This window comes from Syngnathoides biaculeatus, chromosome 16, assembly GCF_019802595.1.
Source record: "Syngnathoides biaculeatus isolate LvHL_M chromosome 16, ASM1980259v1, whole genome shotgun sequence".
In the NCBI taxonomy this organism is placed as follows: Eukaryota; Metazoa; Chordata; class Actinopteri; order Syngnathiformes; family Syngnathidae; genus Syngnathoides; species Syngnathoides biaculeatus.
This window is the reverse complement of record NC_084655.1, coordinates 17,717,622-17,741,752: the sequence shown is the minus strand read 5'-3', so window position 1 is coordinate 17,741,752 and position 24,131 is coordinate 17,717,622. Positions and strand designations below refer to the sequence as shown.

Sequence of the window (24,131 nt, the reverse complement as noted above, 5' to 3'; positions counted from 1 at the left end):
ATCCCAATTCACACACACACCTAAAAAACAATATAGTATTTGCTTTTTTTTTCCCCTTTTTGCTATAATAATGTAAACAAAAGACAGGTGAGACCTCTATTTTATTGACACGGTTGATAAAAACTGGAAGGTTTCACCAAAATGACAATGAAAACAAAAGGTGATGACGCCCCTATTTTGCCCCACCTTCTTAACATCAGGAAGTATGCCTGGACCCGATTTTTGTTTTGTTTTCATGCGCAACATTCTAAATATGCTCCCATCCATACGTTGTGTTGCATTTTAATGCTTGGAAAATAATATCTTCCTGGTGATTTGTTGCTTGGATAGGAAGCAGTGACTGGCGCTGTGGGAGGGTTAAAAAAAAAAAAAAAAAAAAAAAATGACAATAAATATCAAAAAAAGGAGGATGACCCCCCCCCAAAATCAACATATTACATTCCAGTCATATGTGCAACGGAACAATCTGTGGATGGCAACGTCAAATATAAAAAAAGTGGGATTCCATACATACAATGGATGGACACTGGCGAGGATGCCGTTAAGCGACCGTCCCTATGAAATACTTCAAAGAACAAAATGGCGGTTGTGGTATCATGCAGACCGGGAAGCAGTCTTGACTTCCCGCGTGGCCCCCTTACGGAGAACAAAAAAAAAAGAATAAAGTAGCTGCACCATGTTCACTTCTAACGTCTTCCATGTACGGCTTTTCTGCGATTGGTTGCTGCGGGTGTGGTTTCGTCAATGGCGTAGAAGACAAGGATCCGCATTGGCTCGAGGATACAGACGGCGGGTCGGAGGTTAGGGGCGGCGCGCATCGACAAATCCTGACATAGTGCCGGACCGGCGGGAAAAGGGACCACTTAACCGAACTGGAAGAAGAAATTTCCCGGTCCGGAGGCTGCAAGGTAAGCAAGCACAAAGTCAGACCGGTGACAGCGTGCTTGTGGTGGACATCGCTAAAGTCACATTTCTTAAAACAACAACAATAAAGTACAGCGGTACCTCGCCTCTGTTTTCGTACAAATCGGTTTTCGACCGAAATTTTTTTTTGCTTTGGTTTTCGAACGAAAATCGGTATTCCAAGGCCCCGACCAGCTTACCCATGATGATTTGAAATTGTGCTTTCGAACGCACCCCCGAAAAAAACAGAAACGACCCACAGACTCCTCTGCAAGCGGACGTGTCCCGGTAGATTATTTTTTTTTTTTTTTCTCTTTCACTTGAGCAATATTAACCCCCGATCATGGCTCCAAAGAAGGCAACTGGAACTGCTGGTGCTGAAAAAAAGGAAAGTGGTTGGTAAAACTGTCGACTTCAAAAAGGATTTGATAGCCAAGCATAACTCTGGTGTGCGTGTTTCTGAGCTATCGAAAAAGTATGGCATGGTGAAATCGACAATCAGCACCATTCTGAAACAAAAGAATGCCCTTTCTTTGTTTAAAAGGGGTGAGTCACCCCCACTGAAGACATTTGAAGACAGTTGTTTTGCGTTGCTTTTTTCTTTTGTTCCATTAACCCGAACTCTAGTTGCAAGTTACATTTTTTCCTACGTTACGTACTTTCCGTGCAACTAAAAACAATTTGTCTGTTTCTTAACCCCCTCATTATTGCTTGTTTAAAGTTATTCTGCACTTTTATTTAAAAAAAAAAAGTTTACAAGGCAGGGGGGCGAGTCGCTACAGATAAGGCATTGCACTCCCAGCCGAGCATACTCTACTACTAAAGGAAAAAATAAACATATTTCTATATTTTATTATAAAAAGTATTTAAACTATACATGTATTTCTACTAGGCAGTTTATTATCAAGAAAAGCTATAAAAATGCTTTAAAATGGTCTTTTTAAAAACATTTTATTTATTTATTTTTAAAGACTTGGAACGCATTATTTCATTTTCCATTCATTGTAATGGGAAAACGCGCTTCGGTTTCCGAACGTTTCGGTTTTCAGCCGGCCTTCTCGAAAGGATTGTGTTCGAGAACCGAGGTACCACTGTACAGTATCAACTACAACTGGGTCTAACCTGCAAAAAAATAATCACGATGAACATTCAAACAGTAGCATAGCAGGCTCAAAGAATCACAAAAAATTAGGCAGAAAATTATTGTCAGTCACTGGAACATAAACACTTCTTGAATTTAACGAAATTCAAAACCTACATGATGACTGGGAGAGCAGCTCAGTCTTTTATTTTGAAATTCACATGCATTAATGCTTCCCTTCATTGTGATTTAATGGCAGACAAAAGCAGGTTGTTGTATTTTAAAATATCACCTGATTCTATCACATCATGAGCTTACCTTCAAAACTAAAACCTCCTGGACCGCCAAAGAACGCCTTGAAAATGTTGTTGGCGTCGAAATCTGCCGGGAGAGACAAAGGATGAGTTCCCACGAAAGGACTCGGAGGGGCGCTGCTGCGCGACAACAGGAACCCCCACCCCTCGGGCCGCGCTCACCGCCCATGTTCATGCCCTCGTCCTCCAGGTCCTGTCCGCTGTCGTAGCGCGACTTCATCTTGGGGTCCGAGAGCACGCTGAAGGCCTCGCCTACCTCCTTGAACTTCTTCTCCTCCTCCTTTTGCACCTCCGGGCTGGCGCCGCTGTGGCGGTCTGAAAAGAAATGACCGTCAGTCAAGGTGGGGTTGTGTGTGTGTGTGTGTGTGGGGGGGGATGGGGATGGGTATCATTTGAGTGACCCACCCGGGTGATGCAAGAGCGCCCGTTTGCGGTACGCCTTCTTGATCTCCTCCTCGGTGGCGTTCTTGTCCACGCCGAGCACCTTGTAATAGTCTTTCCTCTTGCTTTTCTTCAGCTCCAGCTGCGCGTGTTTTAGCAGCTGCTTGTGCTCTATGACACACAAAAAAAAAAAAAAAATAAGAGGCTCAAGCAGTGTGGAATCAAACCCTCTCCACTGGGGAGGGCACATAGAGACAAACAGCCTCACTCAAAATCACACCTAGGGGCAATTTAGAGTGTCCAATTAATGTTGCATGTTTTGGGGATGTGGGAGGAAACCGGAGTGCCCGGAGGAAACCCACGCAGCCACGGGGAGAACATGCAAACTCCGCACAGGCGGGGCCGGGAATCGAACCCATGTCATCAGAACTGTGAGACCATCGCTTTACCAGCTGAGGCACCGTGCCGCTTGCCATTTTCTACGCAAGAGGAATATCACCAAAAAATACTTCATAACAGGGAAGGCGCTGCAACTTGAGAGGGTGTGAGAAAAGAAACGATCGAATGATTTCGAACGGCCCAGCAAAGTCTGCTTCTTACCTTTGGTCTTCTCTGTCTGGTAGACTTTCTCGTAGTCGTGAACCGCCTCTTCGTACTGCTCCGTGTCCATGTAGCTGCAAGGTCAAAAAACGGAAAGTGACGTCAAGTGTAATGCACGTCTCTGTGAAAAGACTTTGAAGTACTTTGGTACCATTGCGCCCGCCGCAAATAGGCCTTGATGTAGGTCTCATCCAGCTTAATGGCCTTTGTGCAGTCTTCGATGGCCTGTTCTACTTTCTTCAGCTAGAAGACAAAAAAAAAAAAAAGCGGAGACGTACTGGCCTGATTGTGTTCAAATCACACGGACATACTGTACGTTCCTATTGAAATACCGCAACAGATTGCGTCGTACCGCAAATCTTTTAAGACGCATTGTGAGACAGGAGGTTCATGACTAATTACATTACAATACTAATTACAATAATAGCCAATCAGACAGCCGCATTGTCTTAACCCCATGGCTTGACACGCCCCTGCCGCCATGTTGTCCCACAAGCAATGCTGTTTGTCAGTAGCAGGCGCTGGGAAAAGTTAATGTTACAAATAAAATGGTTTTCAGATGTGCTTGGGGAACGTGCAATTCTGATGAAGGATATCTGGCTAGATTACAAGGGGGCCGCTTGATTCATTTTCTAAAGCCTAAAACACAGCTGACGAAGTGTCTACGATGGATTAAGGCTTGCGGAAGAACGCCTGTACAACTAAATGACGCATTTGGCAAAAAAACATACTGCAATATTATCTGGAATATGCGTTAGAGAATCGACTTCAAACCTGTTCTGTTCAGTCGCCATTTTGGAAGCTTGTGGGTCATGGCAAATGTAGCTAAGGGGGGCGGAGCTTAAGATCGCCAATCAGAAAGGTCCATTGCAATCAGTCACGTACGAAGAATCCGCAGCGTGGCCCACCTTGGAGCCCACGGTGGCTCTGTTACAGTACAGCTTGGCGTTGGTCTTGATGTTGTTGGGGTCTATTGTAAGCGCCTCCGAGTAGAGGACGTAGGCGGCGTCGAAGCTGCCCTCCTTGAACGCCTTGTTGCCTTCCTCCTTCTTGGCCTTCAGCGCTTTGGCGTTCTGAACGTAATGCAGGGCAGGTATCAAAAAAAAAAAGCTACAAAACATCTTGAAACCTCCATCATAAGACCTCGATGACACTGACTCTGCAGGCAAGCCGCGCTTTCTCATGGTCCGGAGCCATGCGCAGGGCCTGCACGAAGAACTGGACCGCCTTGTCGATGCAGTCCTCGTAGTACAAACAAAGGCCGCGCACGTACAGCGCATCGGCGTTGGTGGAGTCCATTCTTAAAATGTCGCTAGAATGTAAAAATCAACGTTAAACACGTGCACACTTCCAAACTGTCGCAAGGTTATACAACCAGGAATCGTCCAATCACGAGAGTGATCATGTAGATTGATTGTCTTTAACAAAACGGAGGACAACTACTTCGCTACTGTATACAGTGGTTCCTCGGTTTTTGAACGAAAATTTAGAGATTTTCTTGCTTTGGTTTTCGAACGAAAATCGGTATTCGAACACCCCGACCAGCTGACCCACGACGATTTATTATTGTGCTTTCGAACGCACCCCCGAAAAAACGGAAAAGACGTAACGCGCACGACCGCGCAACACACACCTCTGCTCGCGGATGTTTCCCAGTACTGTAGTGAGTAAGAAGTATGCCATGGCGAAATCGACAATCAACACCATCCTTAAACACAAGGATGCCCTCAAAGCAGGTGATGTTGCTAAAGGAGCGACCTTGTTGACCAAGCAGATGCCACAGATCTTGGAGGAAGTCGAAAAGTTGCTTCTTATTTTTGTGAACTCGCAGCAGTTAGCTGGAGATAGTGTTGGCGAGGAAGGGATTTCCGCCAAAGCTAGAAATCTGTATACAGATTTAAAAAGAAAAGACCCCAGTCTATATTTAAACTATACATGTATTTCTACTATGCAGTTTATTATCAGGAAAAGCAAAAAAAAATTGCTTAAAAACACCTATTAATTAGGCTTGGAACGCATTATTTCATTTTCCATTCATTGTAATGGGAAAACGTGCTTCGATTTTCAAACGTTTTCAACAAGCCTTCTGGAACGGATTGCGTTCAAGAACCGAGGCACCACTGTATAAGTAAAATTTTCACCTGTTTGCACTACACAATAATATTTACTGTATATTTCGGGCACCTTTACTCCAGTGCTTGTTTATTTAACAATACAGTAGTGTACACCGTCAAGAGACCTGGCCACGGACTGAGCCTCCGGGTAGCGTCCCAGCAGGGCCAAGCACTCGGCCTTGAGTATCTTGAAGCGATGGCAGGCCGAGGCTGACTGCAGGGCTCGGTCCATGCAGAAGACCACCTGGAGGGGGCGGGGCGGAGACACACACACACACACACACACACACACACACAGACACACACACAGACACACACACACACCACACACACACACACACACACACACACACACACACACACACACACACGGTGACATGATGTCACGGAGCCTCGCTGAGGGTCTTACAACTTACCATGCGGTAGTCTCGCTTGTCGAAGCCGATCTCCGCCATCCGCTCGTACTCCAGGATGGACTCGGCACTCTTCAGCTGAAAAGGTCATTTCGGGGAGGTGCTCTTTATTTTGAAATTGTCATAAAGGGCCACTGTCATGAAATGGATGATTTTTAGCATGTTGTCATTAATGAAAAAACGGCAGCCACAAAACATTGATTTTGAGGTAACTCCCGCCATGAAAATCCTCTCGAGGGATTTGTTTTTGAGAAGAAGCAGGAAGTGACGTACATGGCAGGACCGCCCTCAAGTGGACTCGTTTGTTTCTATTAGTTTTACCTGCTGGAAGGTAGCTCGTTGTTCTTTCATGTTAGCCAAAATCCCAGCTCGTTCCATTGCTGGACATTGCTTGAACGCTCGTGAGGATGGATTTACCCTTCATAAGTTTGCAAGAGACCCGGTGAAAAATGGATTGCACGAGTGCAATGGACGAGAGCTTCGTGGGTTCCAAATGACAGGTAGGTGTGTATACAGCTACTAAAAAAACTAATAGTTTGGGGCGGACCACATAATCGGTCTCTCATAATGTAACAAAAGAGCCGCGTATGTATGACAGGCGTGTTAATTTTGTGTCAATGTGCGCGTCGGACGACGTCAGGCTCGCCGGCGAAGGCTGGTGCGTCATCTCGCAGACGGCAGCGGCTAATAACAATGCTCCCGACAATGGCGCACTCAGCCACGTGCGACGATAACGCCGTAAAGCGCCCTGGCTTGGCGGTGTTGTTCACCGCGGACGGTGGCTATGAACAACGCCGTAAAGCGGACTGGCTCAGGTCCATGGTAAGCCACCCCAGAACCCCGACTGACAAGGCCGGCGGCCGGCTGCAACGTCGATGTTTCATCTCCGCCGCGGAAGTGGATCGTACGGGGAGGCAGTTTGGCCGTGATCCGCATATCATCTAAATATGACTTGAAACAACAGGGTGATATTGTCCTGGTCACTTCACTCGGTTGTGAGATGTTCTCTTCTTTGAGAAGAGCTTCTGTGTCTGAAGGGGCGTGTCCTACTGTAAGGGTCCACCGCGTGTTTTCAATGGCGAATGTCCGGGGTGACGTCACGGACAGTAAATGCAGCCAATATGGCGACCACTTGGATGTCGAATGAGAGTTCCGCAACTGTGCGGATGGATGACGCACCCTCCGCTCATATCTACTTTTTCGTATCGACATTGAAGTGAAGACTGTTTTATGTATTTTTCAATAGAATATCTATATTAGAATGTTTATAGGGATGACACTTGACCTTTAATGATGAAAATTCCCTCAATGCCATTCAAATGAGAAACCAGAAGCAGCTGACCTCCTGCTGTGCTTGGCTGTTGTCGGCCTCCAGCTCCAGAACCTTCTGGAAACAGCGCGAGGCCGCCATGGCGTTGCCGAGGGAGAGGTGGCACTTCCCCTCCCGCAGGTGCCCCTGAGAACCACGCAACAAAATAACGCACGGGATGTTTGGAATGGATTATTAAAACTCACCTTCATAAAAGAATTATCCAGCCGCACTGCTTGCTGGGAATCCTCCAAAGCCTCCCGGTACCGACACAGCATCATCAACGTGGCTGCTCGGTTGCCATAGTAACTGGCGTTCTTCGGACACATGTCTGCAAGCACGCCCCCCAAAAAAGAGAGGGAGTAGAAATTAATTGATCAACCACAAAAATAATAGGAAAGATCGTTAATATGTACCGATGGCCTTAGTGTAATAATTTAAGGCTTCAGCATAATCCTTCTGGATGTAGAAAGCGTTGCCTTGCTCTTTGAAGCAATCTGCGTCCCTACAGTGGACACAAATGTGCATTTAATCTTCATTTTATTCATACACAAAAAATGATCTTAAAGCTCTGATCATTAAAGAGCACAACACAGGACAGTGGACGCGAGCGAGAGCAGGAACTGTTGTGGCAATAGCGCATAAAACCACCACGGAACCCGGCGGAATGCCCAATTGTTAACAATGTATCGTCGCTGTTGAATAAAATGTATCGGTTTCCACATTTTGAGTTCGTTTTTCAGTTTCTCTGCACAGAAATGCGCAAATTTTCATCTTATTTTCAAAGTCCTAAAGTATTTGCTCAATTACTTTTCACTCGTTACACTCCCACGTATTGAAACCGAGGCAGATCAACTGATTTTGTCCCTTGCAAATACAAAAAGCCTTATGGGTAATAAGTTTCATTGTCCGGCGCAGCATTGCAATGGAACAAAATGGACCATTCCGACTGGCGATCTTTAGCTCCGCCTCCTTCGCCATGTCCCACAAGCTTCCAAAATGGAGGTTGAACAGAACATGTTTAAAGTCGATTCTCTATCGCATATTCCACATAATATTGGGGTATGTTTTTTGCCAAATGCGTTAGACTTGTCCGAGAGAGTTCTCCAGAGAGGTCTAAACTATTTCACGCAAAAATATGTACACAGGATTAAGATTTAGGGCGGGGCAGGACAGCAATCTCAGAGTTACAGCGAAATGTTGGCGATCGATGCAAAGAAGTTTGACGCCTCACAAACTTCATATTCAAATCCAATCTGAGAAAATAGCGGAATCGCACAGCGTATGTAATGCAGGGTGTGTATTTTTTACTTGGAAAGATCACGAGTAATATCTTGTAGTTTTCATAAGTGAGTCGGTGTATTCATTTGACTTGGCTCGTAATCGAACTCAGTGTCTGTCTTAAAAGTTTGATGTGATACAAATAGGCAAATAGACATTTTTCTTGCATGAAATCGCGCATTTACGTATCCCTAACACGACTCTTGGGCATAAAACATGAGACACTTCAGCAGATCAGTGATACACTAACAACATGAAAATTGTTCTCCTGCAATGTATAAAGCACTGATAATTCAATCAAACTCAGAGAAGATACCTCTCCCTCACTTACCTCTGAACATACAGCCTTGTGTTTGTTGATATTGTTGACGTTTAGTTGTACGTGCGGTCTTCCGCGAGCCTTAATCCATTGCAGACACCTTGTCTAAATTAATCAACCGGGCTCCTTGTAACCTAGCCAGATATCTTTCATCAGAATTGCACGCATCTGAGGACCATTTTCTTCCTAACATAACTTTTCCAAGCGCCCGCTACTGACAACCAGCATTGGTTGTGGGACAATACTGCGAGAGGGGCGTGTTAAGCCAGGGGTTAAGACAATGCGGCTGTCTGATTGGCTATTATTGTACGAGCGATCGACAGGTCGGAAAGGTCCATTGTCTAAGGAAATGAACACAAATCAATCATTGACTACGTTCAAAAGAGCCCTTAAAAAGTAACAGCAAAACCGGACACGGAAAATTTAGTTACACATTTTTAAGCAATCTAATTTGCTTGATTCGTAGTTGTTTTTTTTTTTTTTTAAATATGCATGCATTTGTTTCGCTATATTGCCCTGCAGCTGCCTTGTTGTTCTAGTTCATTCCACTCCCACTGACTAAATTCAAATATCCATCTCAACACGGAGGACTGGCAGTGAATGAAGTTAATGTAGTTCATATTTGAATTGTATTTTTCTTCTACCTGTTAAATTGCTGATGATTTGATGTTGCACTTTGATGTCTTTCTTTTAAGTGTGGTGGCTTTCCGTTCTGGGAACCAAAATGGAAATAAACCCTTAGCCTTTGTTTTTATCCCCGGTGATGATAATTGACTGTCAGGAAGTGCCATTTTCTGTGATAAACAAATAAAATCACTCTATCAATCACTCAAAAAACCAACACCGAGGTGGACTTTGAAAGTCAAAGTCCGCTGACAACTGCAGTCGAAAATGAAATTTTAAGTGGCCCCTGACTTTCCACTTTCCAAGTATGAGCCTCCTCGTTTGCTAAACATAGAAAGGAGTCAGCGACCATATGACACCAACCACGCCGCTCGCTGTGGCCGACTGCCATGACTTTTTTTTGGGGGGGGGGAAGCCTGTCATTGATTGCTCGTACGTCACGACCCCTGGGAACTTTCGAGAATGGCCTTCTCACAAAGTCCAAAAAACAAAAAAGAACAACAGACAACTTTAGCACGTTACAATCATGGAGGCCGTCGGCGAGTGAGTCGGGGACAATAATATAAACCCCTCCATGTAGGCAAATAGCGGCTAGCTTTGGTAGCTTCGTGACACGGTGACATAACTCGGAGGCGCGCGGGTTGAAAACCGAACTCGAAGGAGTCACCGGGTTTCCCGTTTTGGCCACTGTCACCGGGTCCTACCGTTCCAGTTCCTCGTCGCTGAGGAGTTCAATGTCGGGGTCCATGTTCACAGAATCGCATCTCTCCGCCGCCATTTTGACGTGAAAGTGGAGGGGGCGGGGTCACATGCTGCAGTCGCCGTGACGTCACCGTAAACAGGAAGTCATTCCTCTTCTCGGGTTCAATGTTGAAATTTTTTTGTGGGTGAAATCGGTAATGTTTTGTTTTTAGAAAAGTTAGAAATTTTGATCTTTAATTTGTTAAATATTTATATATATGTTTTCAATCAATGCAAAAAAAAAACAGTCGCTGCATAATACGGGGTAGCAACATGGCGTTCGAACACGATATGAGGTGAATTTAACCAATGAGGAACAGTGCGGTGAGTTCAAAGTGTGTCTACTTCCGTGCTACGTCACTACGACTCTCACTTCCGGACACGGAGGTAAACATCCAAGGATTTGCGTTCAAATGCAATATTTTTGATGGAATATGACATTTTTTTTATACCACAGCTAGCACACGTCGGCGCGTTTCCTTTTGAAGACACTATTTTGTTTGAGTTTGTTGTTTCGCGACATTAGCCACTGCTGGCTTGTAGCACTACTGAAGCCCAAGCTAAGCTAGTTTGTTGTCAAACTGATCGTGGAGTCGAACGAGCGAGGAAAGCCCAAACGACGTGGTGGAATAATTGTCAATCTTTTTTTTGTTTTGTCTGTTTTTTACTCGTCCGCTAGCTGAGAGAGGAACGCCGTCATGGGGAAAAGCTGCAAGGTGGTGGTATGCGGCCAGGCTGCCGTCGGTAAAACGGCCGTGTTGGAGCAGCTGCTCTACGCTAATCATGTAGCAGGTACTACTCACTCGCTGTCAAACTCATCATTTCTCTTGAATATTTTCTTTGGTTTTGAAATTATACATTTCATAGTTTGATCAACGTATTTGGAATCACTGACATACTGATACTGAAATTTAAGAGAGTGATGAAGCCCTATTTAAAAATACAAAATTCCCCTGAAGCCTACCAAAACGTCAACACGTGAGATTTAAGATAAAAAAAAACAGCAATTTATAGTTTTCACAATCAAAATAAGTGTACGTGAACATGGTGATATAAAAATGCAAAGTCCAAAGAAGTCATTCAAAGATTTAATGTAAAATGTTTGTATCCATCAATGTACAATAACGCCAGGTTCCGAGCCCATGGAGACCTTGGAGGACATCTACATCGGCTCTATCGAGACCGACCGGGGCACCCGCGAGCAGGTCCGCTTCTACGACACCCGGGGCCTCCGCGACGGCGTTGACTTCCCCCGCCACTACTACGGCTTCGCCGACGGCTTCGTGCTGGTCTACAGCATCGACAGCAAGGAGTCCTTCAAGCGCATGGAGGCCCTCAAGAAGGACATCGACCGGCACAGAGATAAGAAGGAGGTGAACGACTTATCACAAACTGCGGTACACCTTAAAAAAAAAAAATGCCATCGCCAACATGCGATGTGAATCAGGAGTGTGCCCTGCTCACGTACGGGTAGCAAATTTGGCATCCTGCAAATATTTTTTTTCTCACTTTAACTAGCAAATGATGATTATTTGTCATTTGCAAATGTATTTTTTTTTTGGTTAGCATGTCCCGGGTTCAATCCCGCCCCCGCCTGTGCGGAGTTTGCATGTTCTCAGAGCTCTCCGTTTCCTCCCACATTCCAAAATCATGCAACATTAATTGGACACTCTAAATTGCTCTTAGGTGCGATTGGTCGTTTGTCTCCATGTGCCCTGCGATTGGCTGGCGACCAGTTCAGGGTGTACCCCGCCTCCTGCCTGTTGACAGCTGGGATAGGCTCCAGTGCTCCCCGCGACCCTTGTGAGGATAAGCGGCGGAGAAAATGAATGGATGGTTAGCATGTTTATGCCAATCTACCAATTGGTACGCTTATATTATCCTACAAGAACCAGGAAGTAGTCTGTTAATAAAAGATATGGTGTAATATTCAAACCACTTTTGCTAGCAAAGCATGAAGGCCATTTTTTTTAATTGTGTGAATAGAATAAAGTTAAAAATGACGTGACAACTATGGCATTTTCTCGGGGAATTGATTTTCAAGATCAATAAAGAAATAGCCCGCTTATTAAAAGTATGTTCAGTGTACACAAAAATTCTCTCAAAAATGCTGCGGCGCCCCCGTGCAGGTGACCATCGTGGTTCTGGGGAACAAGCTGGACAAGCAGGAGGAGCGGCGCGTGGACGCCAACATGGCGCAGAACTGGGCCAAGAACGAAAAGGTGCGCCTGTGGGAGTCGTCCGTGGCCGACCGGCGCACGCTCGTCGAGCCCTTCGTGTACCTGGCCAGCAAGATGACGCAGCCGCAGAGCAAGTCCACCTTCCCGCTCAGCCGCAACAAGAACAAGGCCAGCGGACCCGCGGACGGCTGAAGGGACCCGCGGGTTAAAAATGGGGGAAAAAAAATTGCCCTCTTCTTGATTGCAAATCTTTCAAGACGTTGCTTTAAAATTTAAGATTTGTGACCTACTCTAGATTGACGTACATGGCATGCTGTGATATTGTTTTTGCATATTATTGACGGTGATTGCAAATTGAAAGTCTGGGGGTCCAATGTTTCCCCCATCATTAGCGTTCAGGCTAACAGTCGTGTCCCGTTCATGCCGCCGTTGATGTGTGCCTGTCCGGTAAATGTCGTCAGGGATCGTTCTTACAGTTTTTTTTTTTTTTTTTTTTGTTAATTTTAAGCGACATCATCGTTCTGGACATTTCACAAAAACTAAAAGAGTACCAACGTTAAATAAGGAGGCCAGTGCATACTTCTGAAGGAGGATGTATAATAACGCTGTCATTACATCACGTACGGACTTGGACTTGCATGTTTTATTGGCTCAACTTGGCAGCTTTTTTTTTCTTAATTTTTTTGTTGTTGTTGTAAATAGTCAGGCCTTTAAAATTGAGTGTTAATATTCTTTTAAATGGCATTTTGAAGTTCAATAAAAGGACTTGTGCCTAAATTCCATCCATCCATTTTTTGCTGCTTATCCTCACAAGGGTCACAGGGAGTGCTGGAGCCTACCCCAGCTGTCAACAGGCAGGAGGCGGGGTACACTCTGAGCTGGATTCACAGATGTTTGAAAGCTGTTGCATCCCGAATGTTTTTTTTTTTTATTATTATACGTATGGGTATTAAAGACAAGTTCCTAACTGGCCACTGCATCACACCGCTGTGGATTCAATCCAAGGCTACAAAGAGACCCACTGAATTTGGGATCACCAAAGCAAGGTACAGATGGGGGTTGAACCCATGACCTTCAGTTTACGAGACTGACGCCTTGCCACTTGCCCACTGCACCTGTTATTTCATGTTGAGCTCTGCCGAAGTCTCCCGTAGCTTATAGACCAGGCTGAAAGAGTCCAAAATTCCTGCAACTCATTCAAGGGCACAGAAGGGGCATGACAACAAAATCTTCCACCCTGGTGACCCTCTTTCAAGAAATCCAGATTTGCTGAGGTCTCGCGTGACATCTTCATGAGGCTCAAAACGTCAAACTGCTGCACCAGTTTTTAAAGGTACAGACGGGGGTTGAACCCATGATCTTCGGTTTACGAGACCGACGCCTTACCACTTGGCCACTGCACCTGTCGCTGCCATCTTTCTTTTCCTGTTAGTGCATACCTCTATCTTTCTAATTGTTCCTCCACCTCTATATCTATCTATCTATCTATCTATCTATCTATCTATCTATCTATCTATCTATCTATCTATCTATCTATCTATCTATCTATCTATCTATCTATCTATCTATCTATCTATCTCTTCACCTCTGCTTTCACAATATCATCTGCGGACATCACGGTTCAAGGGGATTCCAGTCTCACCTCATCTGTCAGGCTATCCATTATGACCGCAAACAGGAAGGGGCTCAGCGCGGATCCCTGATGCAGTCCCACCTACATCCTTAAATTCTTCTGACACACCTACAGCACATCTCACCGCTGTTCTGCTGCCCTCACATATGTCCTGTACTATTCAAATAATATAACATATTTCTCCGCCACACCAGACTTGCGCATGCAGTACCACAGTTCCTCTCTTGGTACTCTGTCATAGGCTTTCTCTAGATCTACAAAGACACAATGTAGCTCCTTCTGACCTTCTCTGTACTTTTCCACTAGCATCCTCAAAGCAAATAATGTATCTATGGTACTCTTTGTCGGCATGAAACCATCCTGTTGCTCGCAGATACTTCCTTTGATCCTGAGTCTCCCTTCCACTACTTTTTCCCACAACTTCATAGTGTGGCTCATCGTCTTTCTTCCTCTGTAGTTTCCACAGTTCTGAACACCGCCTTTGTTCTTAAAAATGGGAACTAGCACACTTTTCCTCCATTCTTCTGGTGTCTGCTCTCCCGCTAGTATTCTATTGAATAAGTCGGTCAAAAACTCCACAGCCACCTCACCAAATTGCTTCCATCCCTCCACTGGTATGTCATCGGGTCCAACTGTCTTTCCATTTTTCATTCTGTTCAATCATTGCCACTTCCCGGCCATTCACGCTTGCCTCTTCTACTCTCCCTTGTCTCCCATTTTCTTCATTCATGAACTTCTCAAAGTATTCTTTCCGTCTACTTAGCACACCGCTGGCACCAGTCAACATATTTCCATCGCCATCCTTCATCACCTTTACTCGCTGCACATGCATCCCATTTCCATCCCTCAGTCCGGCCAACTTGTAAAGATCCTTTTCTCCTTCTTTCGTATCCAACCTGGTGTACATGTCGTCATATGCCTCTTGCTATATGTTATATGAGGATAAGCAGCTCAAATAATGGATGGATGAAAGATTTCATACTGTCCCTCAAAGGAATCAACTTTTAGGAATAAAACCTGCCTTATTTTTAATGTGCACTTGGGCTCACTACACTACTGTATTTTAATAGCGATTATTATGGTGGTACTTGGAGGACCACCACAAATTTGAGACCCAATGTGATAGACTATAATATTTAAAAACCAAAACCAATGCACTTCTTATTTTTATGGCTCGGTAAAAAAAGAAAATAAAATCATCCAAGTGCAAATCGAAAATTGTTTGCTTCTCTAATTATTAGCAATATCTGGCTACCTGCTAAAATCCGGCTCAGGTCAGAAAATAAATGAAATAAAACATTCAGAAGCAAAATATGCTTCCTACAAAGGGGATTATGTCTAAATTATGTCGCTCTTTTGTTGTTCGAAGCAAATTGAGACGGAAGGCAACAAACCAGACCCGCGATCGCTGATGTCGTTGCGGAAATTGGCCACCAGAGGGCGATGCGACAATGGCTTTCTCCGTACAGCGTCCCCGCTGCTGGCTTTTATTGTGAAGCTACTTCCAAGTTGGAAACTGGAATTTCTAGGCTCAGTTTCAATTAATTAAAGAAACAAACCCTGCGTCAAAAGTAAACACAAATGATGATATCTGGGAGTGACTTCAGAGCGCTGGGGGGACGATGAGAGCGTTACACAAGGTCACAGATGCTAACGTGGTAGAAAAATGAGGCGCTATTTTTGCAGTCCCGCTCGCTGCCTGCAAAGGTTAATAATGCCAGATGAGGAGAAAACCTCAAGTGGAACATTTATGAAGCGTTATATTATTACACATTGCGCAGTCACCTCCCCCAGGGTGATTTCATCTCATATGTCCCATTCCCATCATGTTCTTTTTTTTTATTTTTTAAATGGAGGTCATTTCACGCTTTGTGCTTTTACGGAAAAAAAAATTGCACTTAAGTCATTTGAGTTTCAAATGTACTCTTCTTAGGGACAAATGTAAAAAAATAAAAAAAATGTATTCAAAGAATATAGTGTAAGCGCCATCGCAAATTATCTTCCTCCGTTGAAATGGATGGAAATGCCATTCATCTATTGCAGCCCCTCTGACTCCTCCCACCCAAAATTAGATAGGATGTAAATCATTACACATGCGTTAAGATGTCCCACCGCCATTTGAAATGTACTTTTTTTTTTTTAAAAAAAAAAAAAGATAAAGTACATAGGCCTCTATTGTGATTGTCTGTCTGCATGTGTTGCTACACCACTTGTGCTCAAATATCCATTGCTTGAAGGTTGATAACGCCTGATTATTGATGCTAATTGTCAGACACTCACTGCTGTTTTCTATTATGTGTTAGCATTAAGCTAGTGGGAGCATTCTTAAAGCAAATTTTGTGCTTTTAATTGGAAACAAATATGTAACTCCCTTTTGTTTTATGTTTAGTTTGACAGTTAACTTTATCTGGCAGTGGCATGAAACAGTATTTTATTTTATTTTTTTAAATCGTGTACTATTTGACGTGAGTTGTGTTTACTGCTACCAAGGGGGGGGGGGTAGATGATGGATTGTATCTCAAACCAGTTTTGAGTCTGGTCGCTTGTATCTCAAGGCATCGCTGTACTTTTTTTTTTTTTTTTTAAACGTTTTACTGGAAAAGCTTTGAAAGTGGGACAAGGCAAAGGCGACCTGATGAGTCGAAGCGCAAAAAGATAAGGGAGAAGATAACACGATCGATCCGTACAGCCGGCTAAGGGCATCAAGATGTCCTCCATGTTGGTCCTTTGCTCGAGGGCCGTACACACACGCACGCACAAAGTAATTAAATTGGGTGTTGCCTTCAGGGACAATGTAAAATGATAGCAACCGCAAAACAAGCAAACAATTGTTTCACGTGACATTAAAAAGTCCCAGTCAGGTGTTGCCTTCAGGTACAGTCTGAAATCCTACTGTTCCTCACATATGATCTAAGCGGTTCTTTCGAATTAAAGGATCCTAAATTCTCTTGAGTGCAAACACGTGTTTGTTTCTGTGCCCTGTGATTGGCTGGCACCCAGTTTAGTGTGCACCCCGCTTCCTGCCTGAAGATAGCTGGGATAGGCTCCAGGACTCCCTCGACCCTTGTGAGAATAAGCAGCTCAGGAAATACATGGATGGGCATCCCTGGTGTTGCCTTCACAGTATGAAATCATTGGTTTCACCCAATGTTTTCAGACATGATTTCCATTGTCATGGAAGGCAACACTGGATTTAATAATTAGTTAGTAGAGGCGTAACAATTCAATTCAGTTCAATTCGTATCACAATTTCTGGTTGCTAGTCCAATTCCAGGGCAATATTAGTTCAGTTAAAACGATATGATCCCAAAACGATTCAGTGGATTGAAACCAATTCAGTAACTTTTTTTTTTTTTTTTTTAGCCCAAAGTTTAAAATACATACCTGGACACTGGAGGGGAAATTTCCTAAATTCCGTTCCACGTCTGAGCCGCCTATCCTCACAAGGGTCGCGGGAGCCGACAGGGTCAAATAAGCCGCAAACGGCTATACGCCACATAGCAGGAATGACGCGAGACGAACAGCACAAAAGTGACTGCAAAAGAAAAATGCTGTAAGATTACAAAAAAATGCTGCTATAACAGAAAAAAACAACAAAAGGAACATGATGGAAAATGTAAAAAAAAATGCTGCAAATATGAAAAGGAAACAACAGCAAAAGTAAAATCTGGTAAAATAAAAATGCTCTCAAACATAAAACAAGAAAAAAAAATGCTGCAAACACAACAAAAGACCAATCCCAAAACACCTGCAAAAGAATGATACAAAGAGAAAGTCTAGAATTTTCACCTGTCCTTGAAGGCAACCTGCAACTTCATAGGCCAGACAGGTAGACATAGGATGTTTGAAAAAATCACCATAGCTGTGTGGGGAAAACTATGATTTCCGACTGTCCCGAAGGTATCGTCTGAATAATCACATCGACTGCAGGCTCGATTTAAACATTTGAAGACATTTAAAAAAAATGCCACGATTTTTGTGATAAAAGTTATGATTTCAGACCATATCCGAAGGCACCACCGGACTTCATAAGATGGACGTCTAACCTGAAGACACACCAACACACACAAAAAAAACCCATGAGGAGCATTTAAGAAGTTCCAAAAGCTTTTTTTTCTTTTTTTTTTATTTTCCCGAAAAAAAAATCCATGGGGGTAACAAGCTCTCTCGTCGTCCCTTGCTTGTCGTCGCCGTGACGATGGGCCGAGCCATACCCTGAATGTGGATGGATTGGTCACAACCCGGTCACCCCTGAGAAGGCCTGGAACGCTTTCGGATCTTTTTTTTGTTTTTTCTCCTCATTTCCCCTTTTAAAAAGAAGGCCTTGCACTTAAAAAAAAGAAGAAGAAGTAAATAATAAACAATAACATGAGCTAGTCTTCCTCTATGGTACACATAACAATATTAACTCTGATAAAAGCTCTATACGTCCTCTATGGGGTTTGTTTCTACACGGAACCTCCACAAGACAAGAGTGAGGCTTGGCTGCTTTTGTTACGGAGAGGCGGGAGATGGCGGGAGACCGGCTTTGTCACGACAGATGACGCACACACGCGCACACGCACGCACACATACACAGCTATACATATTGCACAATGAGAAAGAAAATGCATAGGACGTGCTCCAGTCCGTCGCCGAGAGGAGGAGTCTCGTGATTGACGGACAGATCTGCACGGCGTGAGGAGACTGGTTTTTGGTGGCTATTGCTTTTAAAAGTCAACCTTGTGATTACCTGATTTGTTTGTGTGTACGAAGCAGTTTTAAGGTGCTTTTTTTCGGGTGGTTGCTATGGTTACACTGTGCTTTTTTTTTTTTTAATTTTTTTGTTCCCTCCCACACACTGTGCAGCGGCTGTCAGTCAAACCCTCCTCCTCCTCCTCCTTGTCCGTTTGTCAACGTGTGAAGCGTTCTGGCAGTTCGGGTGGTGCCAAATGGACACGTGGAGGATCAACTTGTGGACCGATAAATGTCTCGGTGAGACATTTGAAAAAGGGCATCAGGTGAAGCTTGAATTTTCAAAGTGTGGGACAGTGAGCCTCCTCCGAGAAGAAAAAAAAACAATAAAACCGAGGAGCTAAAATACACGCCGTTTTGCCAATGAATTAGCATGTAAAAAAATAATAAAATAAAATTAAAAAAATGCCCTTTGTTTGGGAAATAACTGCTCTCGAGCTGCTAAGCCATCTTCTTTGAAATCTCGTCTCACAAATATGTCCTTTTGTGTTTACAGCGTTCCCCGGGTTTTTTTTTTTTTATTTGCTATTCGCAAACTCACCATTTGGCACACTTTTTTTTTTGGTACCTATTCCTCCATTATTTCCTGAAAAAACTATTTTGTGCTCAGTCCATATCCCTGTCTCATATAAAAGTAGTGCTTTGGCGCCGTCTTGGTGCCGACAAGAGTATGTTGTGGTGAGGCGCTTCAATTCGATATGATTATTGCCCAGGCTAGCACAAAAGTAGCACTTTGTTGTCATCTGGTGGCAATACTAGACTTTGTCGAAGCCCCAGAGTTAACTGTATCGTTGTAGCTGAAATGATCTAAGATGAAGGTAGCTTAGTATATTGAAAATAAATTTTGTTTTTTTTCATCAAGCCATTCATTTTTTTTTTCTTTTTAAAAAGGATTTTCTTGATTTTTTTTTTGCCACACCCCTCACAGGTTTCTCCATGTAGTTGTGGCTAAAGTTAGCTTAGCTAAAGTTAGCCAAGATGAAGTTAGCTTGGTACATTTTTAAAAACAAAGCTTTTTTTCTTAGCCCGAGTTACACTTTCTAGCTCACATTATTTTCGTCCACATAGCTCTAGCTAAGTTTACCTTTGCTCATTCAAAATTCCATCAATAATAACCCTCTTCATTTTTCACATGCCCCTTTCACTCCATATCAAAGCAAATTTGAAATAAATAAATGCTTTTTCCTCAAGCTGCTTAAATCCTTTGGCCCAAGATGCGACTCCACCTACTTTGAATTTTTGTGACTCAGCGTGTATGGCGTTAGCAGAAATAAAGCACGTTTTTTGTTAATATTTCTCAAGCTGAAGCCCTCTGCCTCACAGTTGCTTTTTTTTCAAGCATTTCAAGCTGAAGTTAATCTTGGAAAAAAAAAGATGCTATTTTTCTTACATTTTTTTAAATTCCAGTTTCTGCGGACCTCCGTCTCGCTAATACTTTTGTCCACATTGCCACAGCTGAATGTAGATGTTCTTTGTTTTTTGAAGCGCTCAGGCCCAGAAACATTTTTCGTTCTAACTTGGTGAGCTTAGCATGTTTTTAAAAATGTCGCTGTTTTGTGCCCTCATTTTCTCAAGATCCCACACCCTCCTACTTATAAATGCTTACTTCATAAATTCTTGCACCCATACAGTCACAACTGAATCTATATTTTTTCTTTTTTTTTTCTTTTGTTTACAACTGCTGAGGTTCTCTGGCTCACACTTTGAAAGCGCTGAAGTAAAGGGAGATTATCTTAAACGTACAGCTAGACTGATCTACGAAACGACACGGTAACGGCCGTAATGTCCCCCGAGCCCCCCCCCCCCCCCCCCATGTAATGGCTATCAATGCGGCCCCCGCTCCCTCACTGGTGACTAACGGAATGGGAAGAAGGCATGTTCGGGGGGTCCTGCCACTCTTCCCTTAAGTCAGGCTGACTGCATAGTTTGGTCACACAGAGAGGGGGGGGGCACCGAGGGGCGGGGTGGCATTAGTACGGGGAGAAGATGATGGGCGCGTGCGCGGCCCGCAGAGGCCCCGGCGCGGGCCGGAAAAGCGCAGGCCCCAGGAAGGGTGTCTGTATGAAGGCGGCGGAGGCGGCGCCCATCGGGTGGCGCAGCGCCAGAGGGTTGGCGGCCACCGTGCACAGGGTGGGCGGCGTGAGGGGGCCGGGCAGGAAGCCCGCGGTCAAGCTCTTGGTCAGCTGCTTCTGCAAAGCCAGTTTGGTCTGGAGAAGACACAAGAGCAACACACACAGGACGTGTTTTACTCCGTAAACATGCAGCCCCGACTCGACGGATCACCTGCCAACCGGCGCTAGGGACACGTGCAAAAGAATCGTTGCGCTACCAGATTTAAGACAGATAAATAAATTCATTAATACACACGTTAGCGTGACGGTGTTACCGTTAGCACGGCTAGGAGTGAGACCGGTGGAATATATGTGCCAAGGAAGTGACTTTTCCCGGTCCGGCCCTGTTAGCGGTGTGCTAGCGTGCTACTCCCATGTCTCGGTGATTTTTACCGGTATGTTTTTTTTAACTGGCCCTGTTAGCGGGGTGCTAGCGTTAGCGTTACACTCCGTGTACCATCTTTCTTTGTAAATATCTCGTGTTTCAATGTCAGTTTCAATCTGGGCGCTTGCGGCTTTTACACGGATGCGCCTTATGTATGTACCAAATTGTATTTCCGTTGCAAATGTACTCGGTGAGGCTTGTAACCAGGTGCACGGTGTAGGCAGAAGATAAAATTGTGCTGTCACTTTAAATAAACTTGTAATCGTCTTTGTATGATGTTCAATTAAAAAAAAAGCATATTTTAAGGGAATAAAATATTACATAGATTTTTTTAGCAAAAAAAAAAAATATTAGAAATAAAATAAGTGTATATATTTTTCCATATCTAATCTTAAAAAGTTTTATGGGTTTTTTTTTTTTAAACAAAGTACTATTTTTGTTGGATTACATTGTTTTTTCCATCAGTTTTCTGGTAGCGCAATTATGACTTTTCTTTTTTCTTTGTCTTCTTTTCGGTGTCCCCGTATTGCTCGGTGCTGACCCGACGAGGATGATCGTTGATGCATTGCTCCGTGACGCACACACACAAACATCATCTGAGCGCTCAATGCATTGACACGCATCATCGGAGCGAAACAAGTTAACGCAGTAACATACATCCAACATACTATATGTATGTTATCCTCATTCGGTAAAAACACATGATGAGACTCTTCAAATCAATGTTATCATTGTTGAAGGCGCAAAGGTGTCATTTCACAGATGCGTGGTGACATCCTGAATGGCTACGTTTCCATGACAATGTTTTTAACTCCGAATGGACAAAAAAAACCCCAAAAAAACCAGTTGTTTTGGGTGTTTGTTTCTATAACGACTGCATTTTGAAGCTTGTCAACTCGCAGCAAGCAATCAAAACAACACCTCTCACCTTTGTGTTTGGTATAGGTAAATATCCAAATTAAATGTTTCATAACTATGTTCTTATCTCACTTCCCCATAATGGACTTTTATAGTTTAGTAGATTATTCAAAATAAATATAGCCGTCGTGAATGCCACATTCGTCTTGAAATGTGCTTACTTTCTGTAGCGTTGAACATTTTGTGGCAGATTATTTTATAACGCTTTGCATTTGCTGTATGAAAACTGTACTGAATTTGTCAAATGCAGAGCACAATAACGTGTCCACGCATCACCAACTTTTCTGTTCTCATCTCCGGCCTACTGACCTGCGAGGAGATGGAGTTGAGGCTGTACTGGCCCAAAGCTTTCTTCATGGCCGACACGGCCGCGCCCGCACAGCCGCTCCATCGCATGGTCTGTGGGGGGGGGGGGGGGCACGATGCTGGTCAGTCGAGACACACACACCTCGCAATACTTGATGCACAAGCACAGCCTGCGTACCCGAACATCAGTTCTCGTTTTGAACACAGTTACACTTACTTCCAACAATTACATTGATCAAAGACATCCAGCACATTCTTCCTTCCCCTTCCATCTTTTGTCCTTCCTTAATTCTACCTTCCTTACATCCTTCATCTGTTCCATCCTTTCATGCATCATTTCCTTCCTTCCTTCCTTCCTTCCTCTCTCTTGCCTTCCCCCTTTCCCTTACATCTTTTATCCTTCCTGAATTCTACCTTCCTTACGTCCTTCATCTGTTCCATCCTTTCGTGCATCATTTCCTTCCTTCCTCTCTCTTGCCTTCCCCCTATCCCTTCCATTGTTTTCCCTTCTACCTTTTCTCCTTCCTTAATTCTACCTTCTTTCCATCCTTCATCTGCTCCATACTTTCAAGCATCATTTGCTCCTTCTTTCCTTCCTTCCCCCTTTCCCTTCCATCTTTTTCCCATCCTTACATCCTTCATCTGTTCCATCCTTTCATGCATCATTTCCTTCCTTCCTCTCTCTTGCCTTCCCCTTTCCCTTCCATCGTTTTCCCCTCCCATCTTTTTTCCTTCCTTACATCCTTCATCTGTTCAGTCCTCTCATGCATCATTTCCTTCTTAATTCCCTCCATCATTCATCCTTGCCTTCCTTTTTTCCTTCTGTACTTTTTGAACCACCTTGGGCCCCCTCCCCTCCATCCCCGCTCCTTTTCATACATCCTTGTTGACTTCCTTCCCTCCATCATTGACTGCACCCTCGTTTCCATCCATCCTTCATTTCCAACAGTTCATTAGTCAGTTCCGAAATATTTTGTAATCACGCACACTCACTGCTATGCTGGTCTGCTGGCTCTTGCTGTGTGGGGTGAATTTGGGCTTGGGAGGTTTTCCAGCCACTCGGTCCTTGTGCCGTCTGCTGTTCATGTGCTGAACACAACAACAGCCCGCGAACATCGTCAGCATCTGCTCGACTGCCGTCGCAATCTTCGTCATCGTCATCTTCCGAACGAACAATGCAGAGCGGCGACTGAAGCGTGTAAAAACCCCATCGCTTTCTACTCGATTAACTTTCTTGCCATCCTCTCCGGGGAGGAACGCTTCCTTGTGATCACGGTGGAAATGTAAGAATGTGAGCAGAATATAACCGCACGGTGACTTAATAATATAATAACATAGTCAGCCTCACTGACACTGTGCGCAGTTTTAACATTAACATTGCGCTTACTTACAGGAAAATAAAACAATTGAACTGAACTTGAATAATGATTCAATTAAAATGTGTTGCACATAAAATTTAAGTAATACTCTGTAGAGAAATAAAGTTTAAATACTCCAAGTTTTACAAATGAAATCCAAATTTCTGGCACTAACAAGATCCCTGGCACTGCTCACCTGACTGAGTTGCGTCTCTGAGTTGACAAAGATCTCGCACACTTCGCACTGAAAGCTCTTGTTCGACACACCCAGGCTGCCTTTGCTGGCCAGCCTCTTGCTCTTACAGTTGGCGCGGGCCGCCGCCATCTTTCCGCGGCGGCGGGGCAGCACGGTCTGACCCTCCAGCGTCAGCTTGTGCTTCGTACCTGACAGGCGCCACGTGACGGGTGACAATCAGAAAGACGCCG

At 44.1% G+C, this 24,131-nt stretch overlaps 3 protein-coding genes and 2 non-coding genes across 8 annotated transcripts in view; 1 reads left to right on the top strand and 4 right to left on the bottom strand.

The window, feature by feature from the left end:
* Window positions 1–83: 83 nt before the first annotated feature.
* Window positions 84–10,167, bottom strand: dnajc7 (DnaJ (Hsp40) homolog, subfamily C, member 7). 2 transcript variants are annotated; one of them, XM_061845780.1, is made up of 15 exons: window positions 10,044–10,061; window positions 8,728–8,849; window positions 7,532–7,620; window positions 7,322–7,446; window positions 7,149–7,262; window positions 5,810–5,884; window positions 5,519–5,637; window positions 4,438–4,591; window positions 4,188–4,352; window positions 3,431–3,522; window positions 3,280–3,353; window positions 2,704–2,850; window positions 2,461–2,613; window positions 2,303–2,365; window positions 84–901 (listed from the first exon to the last, which is right to left on the bottom strand). In XM_061845780.1, the coding sequence occupies exons 4-15, from the start codon at window positions 7,442–7,444 to the stop codon at window positions 864–866; spliced, it is 1,317 nt and encodes a 438-aa protein (XP_061701764.1). In that variant the 5' UTR covers window positions 7,445–7,446; window positions 7,532–7,620; window positions 8,728–8,849; window positions 10,044–10,061; the 3' UTR covers window positions 84–863. The 2 variants fall into 2 exon arrangements, with proteins under 2 accessions (XP_061701764.1, XP_061701763.1); XM_061845779.1 differs by lacking the exon at window positions 8,728–8,849 and having other exon boundaries at window positions 10,044–10,167.
* A 166-nt stretch (window positions 10,168–10,333) lies between these two features.
* nkiras2 (NFKB inhibitor interacting Ras-like 2) lies at window positions 10,334–12,893 on the top strand. The gene is made up of 4 exons (XM_061847332.1): window positions 10,334–10,467; window positions 10,760–10,872; window positions 11,212–11,453; window positions 12,210–12,893. Exons 2-4 carry the CDS (start codon window positions 10,779–10,781, stop codon window positions 12,450–12,452), a joined length of 579 nt encoding a protein of 192 aa, XP_061703316.1. The 5' UTR covers window positions 10,334–10,467; window positions 10,760–10,778; the 3' UTR covers window positions 12,453–12,893.
* A 411-nt stretch (window positions 12,894–13,304) lies between these two features.
* Window positions 13,305–13,376, bottom strand: trnat-cgu (transfer RNA threonine (anticodon CGU)). The gene has a single exon. It is a non-coding gene; the product is annotated as a tRNA-Thr (tRNA).
* Window positions 13,377–13,591: 215 nt separating this feature from the next.
* trnat-cgu (transfer RNA threonine (anticodon CGU)) lies at window positions 13,592–13,663 on the bottom strand. The gene has a single exon. It is a non-coding gene; the product is annotated as a tRNA-Thr (tRNA).
* A 4,076-nt stretch (window positions 13,664–17,739) lies between these two features.
* The window catches only part of znf385c (zinc finger protein 385C), a 107,286-nt gene continuing 100,894 nt past the window's right edge, over window positions 17,740–24,131 (bottom strand). For 2 of the 3 annotated variants that reach the window (XM_061846870.1, XM_061846872.1), the window contains 4 exons: window positions 23,902–24,089; window positions 23,335–23,436; window positions 22,351–22,440; window positions 17,740–20,834 (listed from right to left, as the gene is read on the bottom strand). In XM_061846870.1, coding sequence (XP_061702854.1) covers window positions 20,598–20,834; window positions 22,351–22,440; window positions 23,335–23,436; window positions 23,902–24,089 — 617 coding nt within the window. In that variant the 3' untranslated portion in view covers window positions 17,740–20,597. The remainder of the gene's footprint in view (window positions 20,835–22,350; window positions 22,441–23,334; window positions 23,437–23,901; window positions 24,090–24,131) is intronic. The other variant, XM_061846871.1, reaches the window with a different exon arrangement.